This window comes from Pelmatolapia mariae, linkage group LG7, assembly GCF_036321145.2.
Source record: "Pelmatolapia mariae isolate MD_Pm_ZW linkage group LG7, Pm_UMD_F_2, whole genome shotgun sequence".
Classification (NCBI taxonomy): Eukaryota; Metazoa; Chordata; class Actinopteri; order Cichliformes; family Cichlidae; genus Pelmatolapia; species Pelmatolapia mariae.
Window position 1 is genome coordinate 9397339 of NC_086233.1, and position 11479 is coordinate 9408817.

Genomic DNA, 11479 nt, shown 5'->3' on the forward strand with positions numbered 1-11479 from the left:
TCCATCTTCATCACCACCATCATGGTTTAGAATCCAAGGCAGTCCTGCCTACTAGTTAAATCATTTAAATAAGTTAAGTTTAAATTAAGCTGTCTGATTTTATTTGACATTTATTTAAAAGATTATAATAGTTTTGATTATGCTTTCACATATTTAAGTTAAATGTATAAAATTGTAAAACGTATGATTATTTCAACAACACTGTGTATGGTTTTGATGTGTACTGTATTTTTTTTTTTTTAAAAACCTCTTATCCAAAGAGTGGTGTGGAGTCAAGGAGTTAAGAAAAACCCTTTTCATATTTTTTTTGTAAATTGTTAGATGTTTTTTTTTAATTCTTGTTTTTTTGTTTATTTTTAGGTTTAGGCATTAACAGCAGAGCAAGGCAGCTGAACCAGCAAACCAGCAGGTATTCATCACAGTTTGAAATAAAAACAGAATCAGTAGGGCATATAACACATAGGCACTGCAGAGTTGAATCAAGAGTCAGTGTACAATAGTACATATCAGCTTCGATTTAATCACTCATCCTTGTCAGAATATGGAAATATTCCCTTCCCACCAATCTCAACAAATTTGCAGCTTCTTTTATTAGGGACAAACTTCCATCATTCCAGCATTTCAAAGGTGTTAATAAGTGTTGCCTCTGCTGCCATGAGCTCTTCAAATGGAGATGCTTCAGTTCATGTTTGGCTGAGGTGTTGTGGCATGTCAGAACTGCACGGCACTCGGTGGGATGTCAAACATAGATGGGTCAAAGTCCTGCCCTTTGAAAGGTGACCCTTCAGCATCCCATCCCTTCTTCAGCATCTCATGCACTTTCTGCAAAGAAACATGGACACAGATATGTTATGTATGTATCTTTCATGCTAACGTCCTCACAATTCACACACAATCCAGGTGCACTACAGCAGTGACTTCCAACTATATTTGTCAGAATAGGTTTTAAGGCCTTGAATCAATAACTGAATATCATTTAAACCGATTTATAAGATAAGCCTTTTTATTTTACTGAAATAATTTAGATATAGATAATATAGATATAGCCTGTGTGTGTGTGTGTGTGTGTGTAATGAATACTTTGTGTTATTTTTTAATTTGCTCTTTACCAATTCATGACTCTGTGGCTTTCCCTGCAGCTTCTGGTGGTAGTCAAATGTGAGCCTGTCCAGAACAGCATGCTCCTCCTCATCCACTGTTGCCATGGAACGCTCACGGTTAATTTGGTTTATATCAATCTCCTTTTCGCCTTTGAGCACCGCATTCCACCAAACCTCTGATGTCTTGTTCAGTGACAACTGCAATTCAGAGACAGGATGTTCAATTCAAATATGTTAGACAATCTTTGAAAAGCCAACGCTGGCTTTTGATAAAATTACTTTTTTGAGAGCAGAACTCATTTTTACACTTATCCTGTTAATCCAAGCACTAGAGAGCATTAAGTCTTTCTCACCTAAACATTAAATGAAAACATCCCATTATGCAATGTTCTCTGTAGAGTCTAGTGTTCCTGTCCATGACATAAACTTAATATCCCCACAGGGAAAGAACAATATCTTACACAAAGATAAGTAATTTTATAGTCATTAACATGAATAAAATTAGATTTTTGTCTTCGATCACCACATTATTCATCATCTACAGCTCTTGTCACCTTCGGTGTACATAAAGGTTGGACTGTAGCTCCTATTTTACTTTTTATTCATAGAGAATTGAATTTTCCAAATTAAATCAGAGCTTTCAAACTCTGAAATGGAAAAGTCAATCTTTAATTTCTCTATACAACATTAGTGCAACTCCTTCGCCACTCTCGCCTCCTCCCTCCTGGCTTGGCTTCGTGTTTTACAATTGATTTTAAGATTTCGCTGATCAGCTTTGAAGCAAGTCTGGAACAGCTATGACAACCTCTTATGAGCCAGTAGTCAGGCCACTCAAGCCAGTGCCAGTGACCTTCTTTCTTCTTTTTACTACCATAAAACCAGATGTTAGCTCCTGATAGGTGTTAATCACTCTTGTTAGTTCATATTCTGATAACTCAAATAGCAGAAGATGCATTTATTGCCACTTTTTCTTCAGGAGTGTTCTAGTTGTTATTACAAAAATCAGATAATGCTTATGTGTACTCACAACCACACAGTGTCCAGGTTCCAGACTCCACAGAGAGTTTTCAGTGTTAATCTTGTAAGTGAATTCACCCTCCATCAGTGTCTTCTCTTCGGCTCCATCCCTCACACATACTCTCACGCTACTGGTCTGCAGACTAACACTGACCTGTGGGCCGTGAACACAGTTACAATAAGTAAAGTGTTATAAAAAAGTATTACTGGTTTCTCACATAGTTAAATAGAGGCGCATTCACCTGTCTGCCTTTAACAACCGTCTTGGGCACAAACACGCGGACCTCCACATCCATGTAATCTTGAGACCAGCTATAATTTTCCCTCACTGCCCCATTGTAACTGTCGGGATTGGACTGGAAGTTTTCTTGACTTCTGAAACACAAAATTCAAATACAATTTTTATATAAAGCCAGAGCCATTTCAGAATCAGAATCTTTCGTTATCGCAAAGCCTCATTATTTAAAATGTTTTGAAGCTACCAAAGTTAAGTAAGAACCACTGTTAAGCTGGTGGAAACCCTGCACACACATACAAGATGCTCAGTATAAGAGTTTTATCTGTTCAACAGCAAATGTAACCGCAACTGTTGCATCAACGTACTCTCTTCCTCTAACAAATCCTATCGCACAAGACTAACCACATTCATATGATCATACAAGGTTTCTCAGCAAGACAAATTCAAGTCACTTTCAAGACTGAATGAATCTTGCACCTATATATGTCCTGTTGCACCTCCATCCATCTTGCATCTTTAAGTTTTCCATTATGGAGGCGATTACTATACTTAAGTCTGATTGCAATTATCAGACATCATTATTATAATTAGTACACAAATTACAGCCTCTATTGCAATCATTCAACTTCTGTTAATTATTACAGAGTTTTCATATTGTTACGTGAATCTCAATAACCTCATCCAATATCGAGGCACTTATTCCTTCTCCTCTGTCTTTTTCAAAATTGCTGAAATTTGAGGCACTTTAGTCTGCACATAGCATTGCTCGCACACAGTGCAGAGTGGTTATACATTATATTGCCAGAAGTATTCACTTGTCACCCTTCATATGTATAAGTGCTTTAGTGATGTCCCATTCTTAATCCACAGGGTATAATATGATATTGGGCCACCCTTTGCAGCTTTAACACAAGATTTAGGAGTGTGTTTATGCACTGTTCTTGAGCTAAACTGAAGGTCACATAAAGTTTGGAGTTCTGCAGCGATTGACTCCACCTCAGCACACTATGCACCTCAGCATCTGCTGATCCCTGTTTGTGTGATTTTACATGGCCTACCACTTTGTGGCTGAGTTACTGTCATTCCCAATTGCTTCCACTTTGTTATAATATCACTAACAGTTGACTGTGGAATATTTAGTAGCGATGAAATTTCACAACTGGACTTGTTGAACAGGAGACATCCTATCATGGTACCATGCTGGAATTCACTGAGCTCCTAAATGTTTGTAGAAGCAGTCTGCATGCATAGGTGCTTGACTTTATACACCTGTGGCCATGGAAGTGATTGGAGTACCTGAATTCAATGATTTAGATGAGTGAGTGAATACTTTTGGCAATATAGGGTATGTCAAAGTACAGCAGAACTAAGCTGGTTAGCAGTGAACATTTTCTGTCTTAGTTTATAAATATAAATATTTTCCATGTTCTCCCTGTGTCTGCCTGGATTCTCTCCAGGTACTCTGGCTTCCTCCCACAGCCCAGAGACATACAGTTAGCAGGGTTAGGTTAACTAGTGATTCTAAATTGCCTTTAGTGCAATGGTTGTCTGTCTCTCTGCGTTAGCCCTGCAACAGAACCTGCAACTAACCTTCACCGAAGTCTGCATCCTGTCACAAAGTCATTTTAAGGCCTAAAATTGACCTTCACAAGTGCATTTACTGAGACACTGTAGTGTGCAGAGTGATGTTTATGTTGGACCATATTTAAAACAACAGATGCTTCAAAGGTTAAAAATCGCTAGTAGCTACTCACTCTGCTTTGGATTTCGAGCTGGCTGCAGCTGCCTGATCTCCACAAATTGCTGAACTGCTGCTGCTATCCTGCTGAGAGCAGACGGATGTGCCTGAGGCTGCTGGAGCTGAAACATACCCAGAACCTGAGGGGGAGTTCTCCATCTGCGCCGCCTCTGTGCTCTGCTGCTTGGTTTCCTCACAAGGCTCAGAGGCAACCTCCAGCTCCTGTACTGCAGGAGGAACATACCTAGTCTCCTCTCTCTTCTTCAGCTCGCTCACTGCTCTCTCTCTGTCGTGCTCCGCCAACTTCTCGAATAACTTAAATGTCTGAGGAAAGATTTAAAGGTTATCGCTTATGATCATTTGAGAAGCAGACAACTCTAGCATAGGATTTAATCTTCACCGAAGTCTTAGGGCAATAACAAATGTGTTGCTATAGGTCTGTGGCTCATATAGACTGCAAGGCTATCACCAAGCACAGGAGTTGTTTTGTATTATGCAGGTGTTAATTCATCGACGAATCACTGCAGTCTAAGAAACTCGAGGACCACAGAAGTGTACGTAACATTATAACAGCTTCATCTTTAACCTGTGATTGTAAATAATATGCATGTGCACAAACTGTACACTTAGTCATGTCTGTTGCCAAAGTATTTACATTTAGCAGGTTTAAATGTTGATAAATTTCACCTTAAGCACCATCTTCTCTGCCACACCTGGAGGGAAACCCATCTTATCATTGGGACTCGACAGCAGGCGATAAAAGTCCGTCTTGCGGTACAAGAACCCAAAATAGACCTGCAGAAAGTCCTGAATGTTCCCAACGTGCTGCAGGATCCCCAGAAGAGCATTATCGTACATCTCTGTCATCTCCAGCGGCGACGCCATCGCAGCTTTCAATCTTTATTCCTCTCAACAAGTCTTCAAATTATTCCAGCCAATACTTATCCCGCCAAAATAATGACAGTTTGCCAAGAAATACAAGTATAGAAATAAGTGGGACGAGTAGGATAACGCTTCTTAGCAACTACTTTCCTCTTTCCAGAACAATACAAATACTTCCGGTGCAACGTTTTCAAAATAAGTGTGCAGTCTTTGACAAATATGGGTACCGGGTATCAAAACAAAACAAAGCAAAACAAAACAAGCTATGGCTATTTTTAGTGTTTTTGTGTATTTATTTATTTTTTTAATACATACAAAATCGAAACAATTTGTAAAGGGAGGAATGCCCCCTCCCTTTCAGTTCTTGACTTATATTTATGTATTTATTTTTTAATAGCACAGATAGGCTAAGCTACTTTAGGCTGACCTTCACTTGTTAGGCGAACCACTGCAGTGTGGACCCACTATAAATAAAGTAAAAGTATAAACGAACACATATAATCGCAAGAAAAGTGACGTATGTTTTCAAATAGGGTATATGGTTTCAAAGAATCTCTTTTAAAATAAAGCACAGTTAATACATAACAGAAACATAATGATAACCATAAAATTACTCGAGTATGCAAAACAATTTTCTGTACTAATGTATATTATACACAATAATAATTTAATGTTTAAAGCAAATTAATCATTAATAATTACAAGAACGACTATGGTTAAATTAGAAGAAAAACTAAAGAGTACATATTAGGTAACAAAAATGTATATTTTAAAATGCATCTGTTAAAAATAGGAATTTTAACTTGCTTTAAATAACAATTCGTACGAGAAAATATTGTGAGGAAAAACTTTGCAATTAAGCTGTAAATTAAACTGTGTGTTTGCATACAATTTTCGTTGTTCTTCAAGCGCAATGTCAATAAAGACTATGATTGATTCTAAAATATCACTCATCTTTAACTACCTTAAAAGTTTTATTTTCCCTCTTTCCGGTTGGTTCAGGTTAATAGTTGTCCGGTGGAAACTTGTGGAAACTGCCTGTGGAACAAACAGTTCCAGTATACGGCTCAAGTTCAGTATAGAAACGTTAATTTTGTTATTTTTACGTGTTATAATTATTACTGAGCTTTCGAAAAGTTTCGGCTATTTATACAGTAATAAACAGAGTGTCTGCTGTGTTGTAGTTTAGTACCACGAGTTAATAATTTGAAGAAAACATGGCGGCGTCCTTGAGCAGCATAGGGAGCGTGAGGGTGCTGGTAAGAAAGTCATTTTAAACCGTAACATTTAATTAATTTATATGAAGTCTTGTTAACCGCGTAGCTATCGGCGTGCACCCATTAATTTAGCGCTACGCTTTGGTAAAACTTTATGTATAAACAATTTTAAGCTAGGGGTTAGCTAACGTGCTTTTGGCTGCCTAAGTTCCTACGTGATAAATAGCAAAAATTTCAGACATGTAACAAAAGTTTGTGTCAGTTTGTTACTACTGCGTTGTATGACCACAGAAGCCAAGCGTGTTTGTTTGTGGCACTACGCCTTTTGCCTTATCAAAATGTCTGAAACTGCATTCTGAATACTAAGAACGTCGACAAATACATTTTAAAAACTCGTTACTAAACAGCTTTAAAACAATTTGCAATAGGAATAATTCATAAGACACTAGTTTGGACTAGCTGTGATTTGACGATACAGCATCTCTGACACTATGTCCAAGACATCTGTGCATTGTGTTGCAGAAATGCATTATATGGACAAAAGTGTTGTGCCACTTGCACATTACACCCACAGGAGCTTCTGTGATATCCCACGCTAAATCCATAAGCATTAGTGGAGAGTTGCTTCACCTTTGCAGCAAAATCAGCTTCCTACAGGATTGGGGAGGCTGTCTGTGGAAATAATTGCCCATTCATCAAGAAGAGCATTAATGAAATCAGACACTGATGTTAGACAAGAGGGCCTGAGTCAAAATCTCCATTCCTTGTATTTTCCTTCATAACTTGGTTTGAAATATTTTGCGCTACATTATTAAGCAACTGAAACAGCCTCTGCATGTTAACACAGGAAGAAAATAAAATTCGCTGAAACACACTGTTCACTGCAGTCACAGATCCAAATATTAATGTTTGTACGGATATTTTTCCAAAACATGTCTTGATTATAATTATTCGTAGTAATAAGTTATTAGTTTTAGTAAGTATTCTTGTTTGTCCAATGCTAGCATGCATCATTGTTTCACAGACTAGCATTAGGAGATGTAATGACTGCCAGAGTGGTCAGTAGGTATTACAATTCAAGCACAATTGCTTCAGACATTTCAGTGTTTTACAAAGCCTCGTCTTGCCCAACACCTCTTCCTGCTAAGTAGGAGTGTTGCATCAGCAAGGACTTCCAGCTTATCTTTGCTAAGTCAAACATGCTGAGCCACATGCTTTGACATCCCCTTTGGGAAATAAGGGAGAAGCCAGATGTACCTTTTTGCTTTTGAAATGATTTCTGACCATCAATTCAATACTTACTCACTGGTTTTCACTCTCACTGCCTTACCTGTTTCGCAGAGCGCCTTAGCTTGGTCCAGCTCATTGTGCAGCTTCTCTGGAAGCAGGGGCCTCCATGTTACTGCGTCGTGCTGCAAGGTAAGTGGCCTTGACCGTCTCAGAGCTGTTGTATCAGCAACACTAACTGTTTAACATAGTGTTTATCTTTTTAACTTTCACACTCTATATTGTTACATCAGTGCTCATTTTGATAAAATAAAATCTAAATAAGTATTGTTGCAGATGTAGAATATAGTGATAGAGCACATATCTCTCCCGAAGCAGCTCCTTCTCTTCCTTTTATGGGAATAGTATTGTATTTTGTATATATTAATTTTGTTTTAATTGTAAACATCCCCATACAATCATTTAGAGTGAAAGATACAAACTGTCCAAATGCCTATTTCCTATTTGACGTTTTATAAACCTGCTGCTGTATCACCTGAAGTATTCTGATACTTTACCAGAGCCACAGTCAGAGTGGTTCAGGGGTCACAACCATTTTAAAAAAAAATGTAATTTGAGGTTTTTTGTTGCTTTTACAAAGGCAATTAGGTTGTCATAGATTATTAACTGTCAATGTGTCTGATAGTGTTTGCTCCAAATATACCAAAGAGGTGCTCTTTTGTCTTTCCCTTTTACAGAATCGAGCCGCTCGTATCCGAGTGGGGAAAGGAGACAAACCTGTGACCTATGAGCAAGCGCATCATCCTCACCACATTGGCCACCGCAAAGGATGGCTGTCACAGCACACCAGTGAGCATGACTGAGATTGAGAATATGCTCTCACTAGGCACATTTGATTTTATGCACACTGTCCTCTCACATATTTGGTCATGAATTAGTTAACTCGGTGATTTTTATGGAAGCAGTCATTGAGGAAGCATTAGCATTCCGTGCTTCCCTGTTGTGGATAGCTCTCAGACTACATACCAATCATCACTGAGTCCAACCAAACTATGCACTTTAGCTTGAATACTCCCTGACTTAAAGTGTTGTGCACAGGTCATCCACACACTGATACTGGGAAATATTTCCATGTTTTCAAAGTGTGTCCAACACATTTTCCAAGTCCAAACTCATTTTAGCATTTAATTAAATATTTTCATCTGTTCAAGAGAACCACAGCAATCAAGCACCTTCAAAGAGAAAAGCTGGCAAACCATGAGGTTTGGCCCTGTCTAACCGTGAGATGAGACAGCTGATTTTTGACCTATCATTGCATTCCTTTTATATGGAATGCAATGATAGTCTGTAAAGAAAACCAATGGATATAGCCACTGTGACATCACCTGTTGGCTTTAGACTCTGCATTTTGAAGTCTCCCTGTTAGTATTTTGCTTGCAGCCCTGTTGGTGTTTTGGAACCAGAATTTATCATATTAGTCTGTTAATTAACATACACATGCTAAACAACAGAGCAATAAAATAATAGAATTTCACTCATCCAGACTGCATCACGAACGGGACAGGTCCAGTTCAGTGTCTCAGATTATATTTAAGTGAGGCCGAGCACACAGCTTTTCCCTGCTGCGCTTCAGTGCACTTGGCTGCTGTTCATTTCATTCTGTGGGAAACAATTTATAGAGTCATGATGTTTGTCCTCTCCACGGCCAGACAGTAGCAACTAGTGTTTTCATTTTATAGTCTTTTTAGACTTCATTAAACTCTGCTGCTCTGTCTTTTGATACTTTTCAGTGTCTGCATATGGTGTTTGCAGTTTATTACAGAAAAATGCATAATTTAAGCAAAATTAAGGCCTAAAAATAAATATTCAACTTTTCAAATATATCTCTAAAAATAATATTAAACATGGTAAAAAAAAACAACTTAAAATAAGATTTATGTTGTCTGATGTGACTGTGAGCCATATTAATAAATATTTTGCTGAAGAGGCAGTGATCTTTTCGTTTGCACATCTTTGTCCATCAGCAGCAGCTAATGTGTAATTCAGTCGAAATTCCTCTTAATCTTTCATGACAGCTCCAGTTTTTTTTCTCCTCTTGCTGATAGGTAACCTCAAAGGAGAGGATGGGGCAGCTGAACGCACTGTAGAAGATGTCTTCATTCGGAGGTTCATGTTTGGGACGTTCCACGGGTGCCTGGCCAATGAGATTGTCATCAAAAGGCATGGCAATTTACTGAATGTGTGCGCAGTGATGCTACAGAAGTTACCACCACAGAAGTTTTACTTCCTGATTGGCTATACAGAGTCACTGCTGTCACACTTTTACAAATGCCCTGTCAAGTTAGAGATTCAGACCCTGCAGGATAAGATTGTGTACAAGTACCTCTGATTAAACTGTCCGTAACCATTTTCTCTGTAGATAGTAGATGTGCTACCAGTTTCGACCTTTTTGATTTTTGAAAAATGAATGAGCAGATTTCAAATATTTGTTTTATTTATGTCCTCAAAAGGGTTTTAAGTTAGGAGAAAGTAGATCACTGTTGTTATAAAATTAGCTGGTGAAACCTGTTGCGGTTTCTATAAAATGCTCATCAATTTTTGTTCCTGAAGTTAAATAAATGACCAAAACCTTGAATTCTGAGAGATACTTTATAGTGCTGGTTTGCAAAGGAAATTGATATAACTGCACATATTTATTGAGTATTTAAAATGTGAAAACACATCAAACACTGTGTCATCAGCAGATTTACAGACAGGTGACAAAAGAAATACTTGAACCTCTAACCCCTCCCGGAAGAAGATCCAGAGCTCTGGGATGCTGTGTGGCAATTTTGTTGTCGTGATTTGGGTTCACCTCTCCTTTTAAACGAGAGTGTCGATTTGATCACCTTTATCCTATGAAGAAACATTTCTACCCTGAGTGGTTTTTTTTTTTCAGCAATGGAAAAGCCCCCATCCATCCATATCTTTTTAAAGAATGATGTTGCATTTTTTGCTTTCTTTTCAAGCTCGTTAGATGAGGTGTGGAGTAGGAGCGACAGAGGGGTTCATAGTCGGGGTGAGATTACAGAGATATCAGGGATGGCTTTGAGTCCCTTCATGTTTGCAATGCTGATGGACAGGTTGACAGATGAGGTCAGGCAGGAGCCTCTGTGAAATGTGATGTTTGCAGACGACAAAGCGATCTGACCTTTTTTTTTTTTTTTAATTTTGGATGATTAAATTATTTTACTTTGCACACAGAAGCAAAATTATTTCACAAAAAACAAAAAAAATAGGTCAGAGCTCTAGTTTTTTCTCATCTGACCAAAGGATGTGCTTCCAGTATGTATAATATTTCTCAGTTTGTCTTTGGCATACTTCCATCTGGCTTCACTGTGTCTCCTCTGTGGTGAAGGTTTTCTTGGTCTGCAGCTTCATAGTCCAGTCCTCTGCAGGGTTCTAGTGGTTGTCTTGTTTTAGACTACAGTCTTTAGAAACATGTCTCATTAGTTTTCAATCCAGAGTCTTTAATTGATTCCTCCACTATTATGAGCTCCAAAGCCACATGCTAACACAACACTACCTGAACTTAAATCTCAAAGGTTGATTATCTTGTTAATGGTGTTCCATCTTCACTGTGTGAAAGAAGGCAACACATCAGAGATCCTTGACTGACTTGTATAACTCACAAATGTGCATTTAAGGTGTAATGTTAAAGTCTTTTTAAAAAGTCCTCTGCAAAAGTAGGACATCTTACTATTCATCAGTGATTAAGGAAACTAACATAAGTAAAGGGAGAATAGCCCCAGGTTTCTTTTCAGCTCTGTAGCCAGGCTAAGAAAAGAATCAGAGCTCTGTTATGCCAAATGTCAACCTTGGTGTAAGCACAAGTAACTCTACCTGACACCTCTGACGAGCTGATCAAAACACTTTGTCAGGTTTAGGAATTACCTGATAATCTTGGAGGAGAATTTCAGCTGGCCACCTAGGCCAGCTATAAAATGTACACTTTTTTCCCCCAAGGAAATTGACTTGAACCCACCATAACGTCACATTAATAAGGAAACCTACAAAAAAG

General features: G+C 38.2%; 2 protein-coding genes across 3 annotated transcripts; one reads left to right on the top strand and one right to left on the bottom strand.

The window, feature by feature from the left end:
- Positions 1–274: 274 nt before the first annotated feature.
- Positions 275–5147, bottom strand: nudcd3 (NudC domain containing 3). Of its 2 annotated transcripts, none has more exons than XM_063480520.1 (6): positions 4781–5147; positions 4227–4417; positions 2360–2492; positions 2128–2271; positions 1110–1298; positions 275–822 (listed from the first exon to the last, which is right to left on the bottom strand). In XM_063480520.1, exons 1-6 carry the CDS (start codon positions 4976–4978, stop codon positions 712–714), a joined length of 966 nt encoding a protein of 321 aa, XP_063336590.1. In that variant the 5' UTR covers positions 4979–5147; the 3' UTR covers positions 275–711. The 2 variants fall into 2 exon arrangements, with proteins under 2 accessions (XP_063336590.1, XP_063336589.1); XM_063480519.1 differs by having other exon boundaries at positions 278–822; positions 4110–4417.
- Positions 5148–5999: 852 nt separating this feature from the next.
- mrps24 (mitochondrial ribosomal protein S24) lies at positions 6000–10054 on the top strand. The gene is made up of 4 exons (XM_063480521.1): positions 6000–6234; positions 7534–7611; positions 8157–8268; positions 9525–10054. The coding sequence occupies exons 1-4, from the start codon at positions 6193–6195 to the stop codon at positions 9806–9808; spliced, it is 516 nt and encodes a 171-aa protein (XP_063336591.1). The 5' UTR covers positions 6000–6192; the 3' UTR covers positions 9809–10054.
- Positions 10055–11479: the final 1425 nt, after the last annotated feature.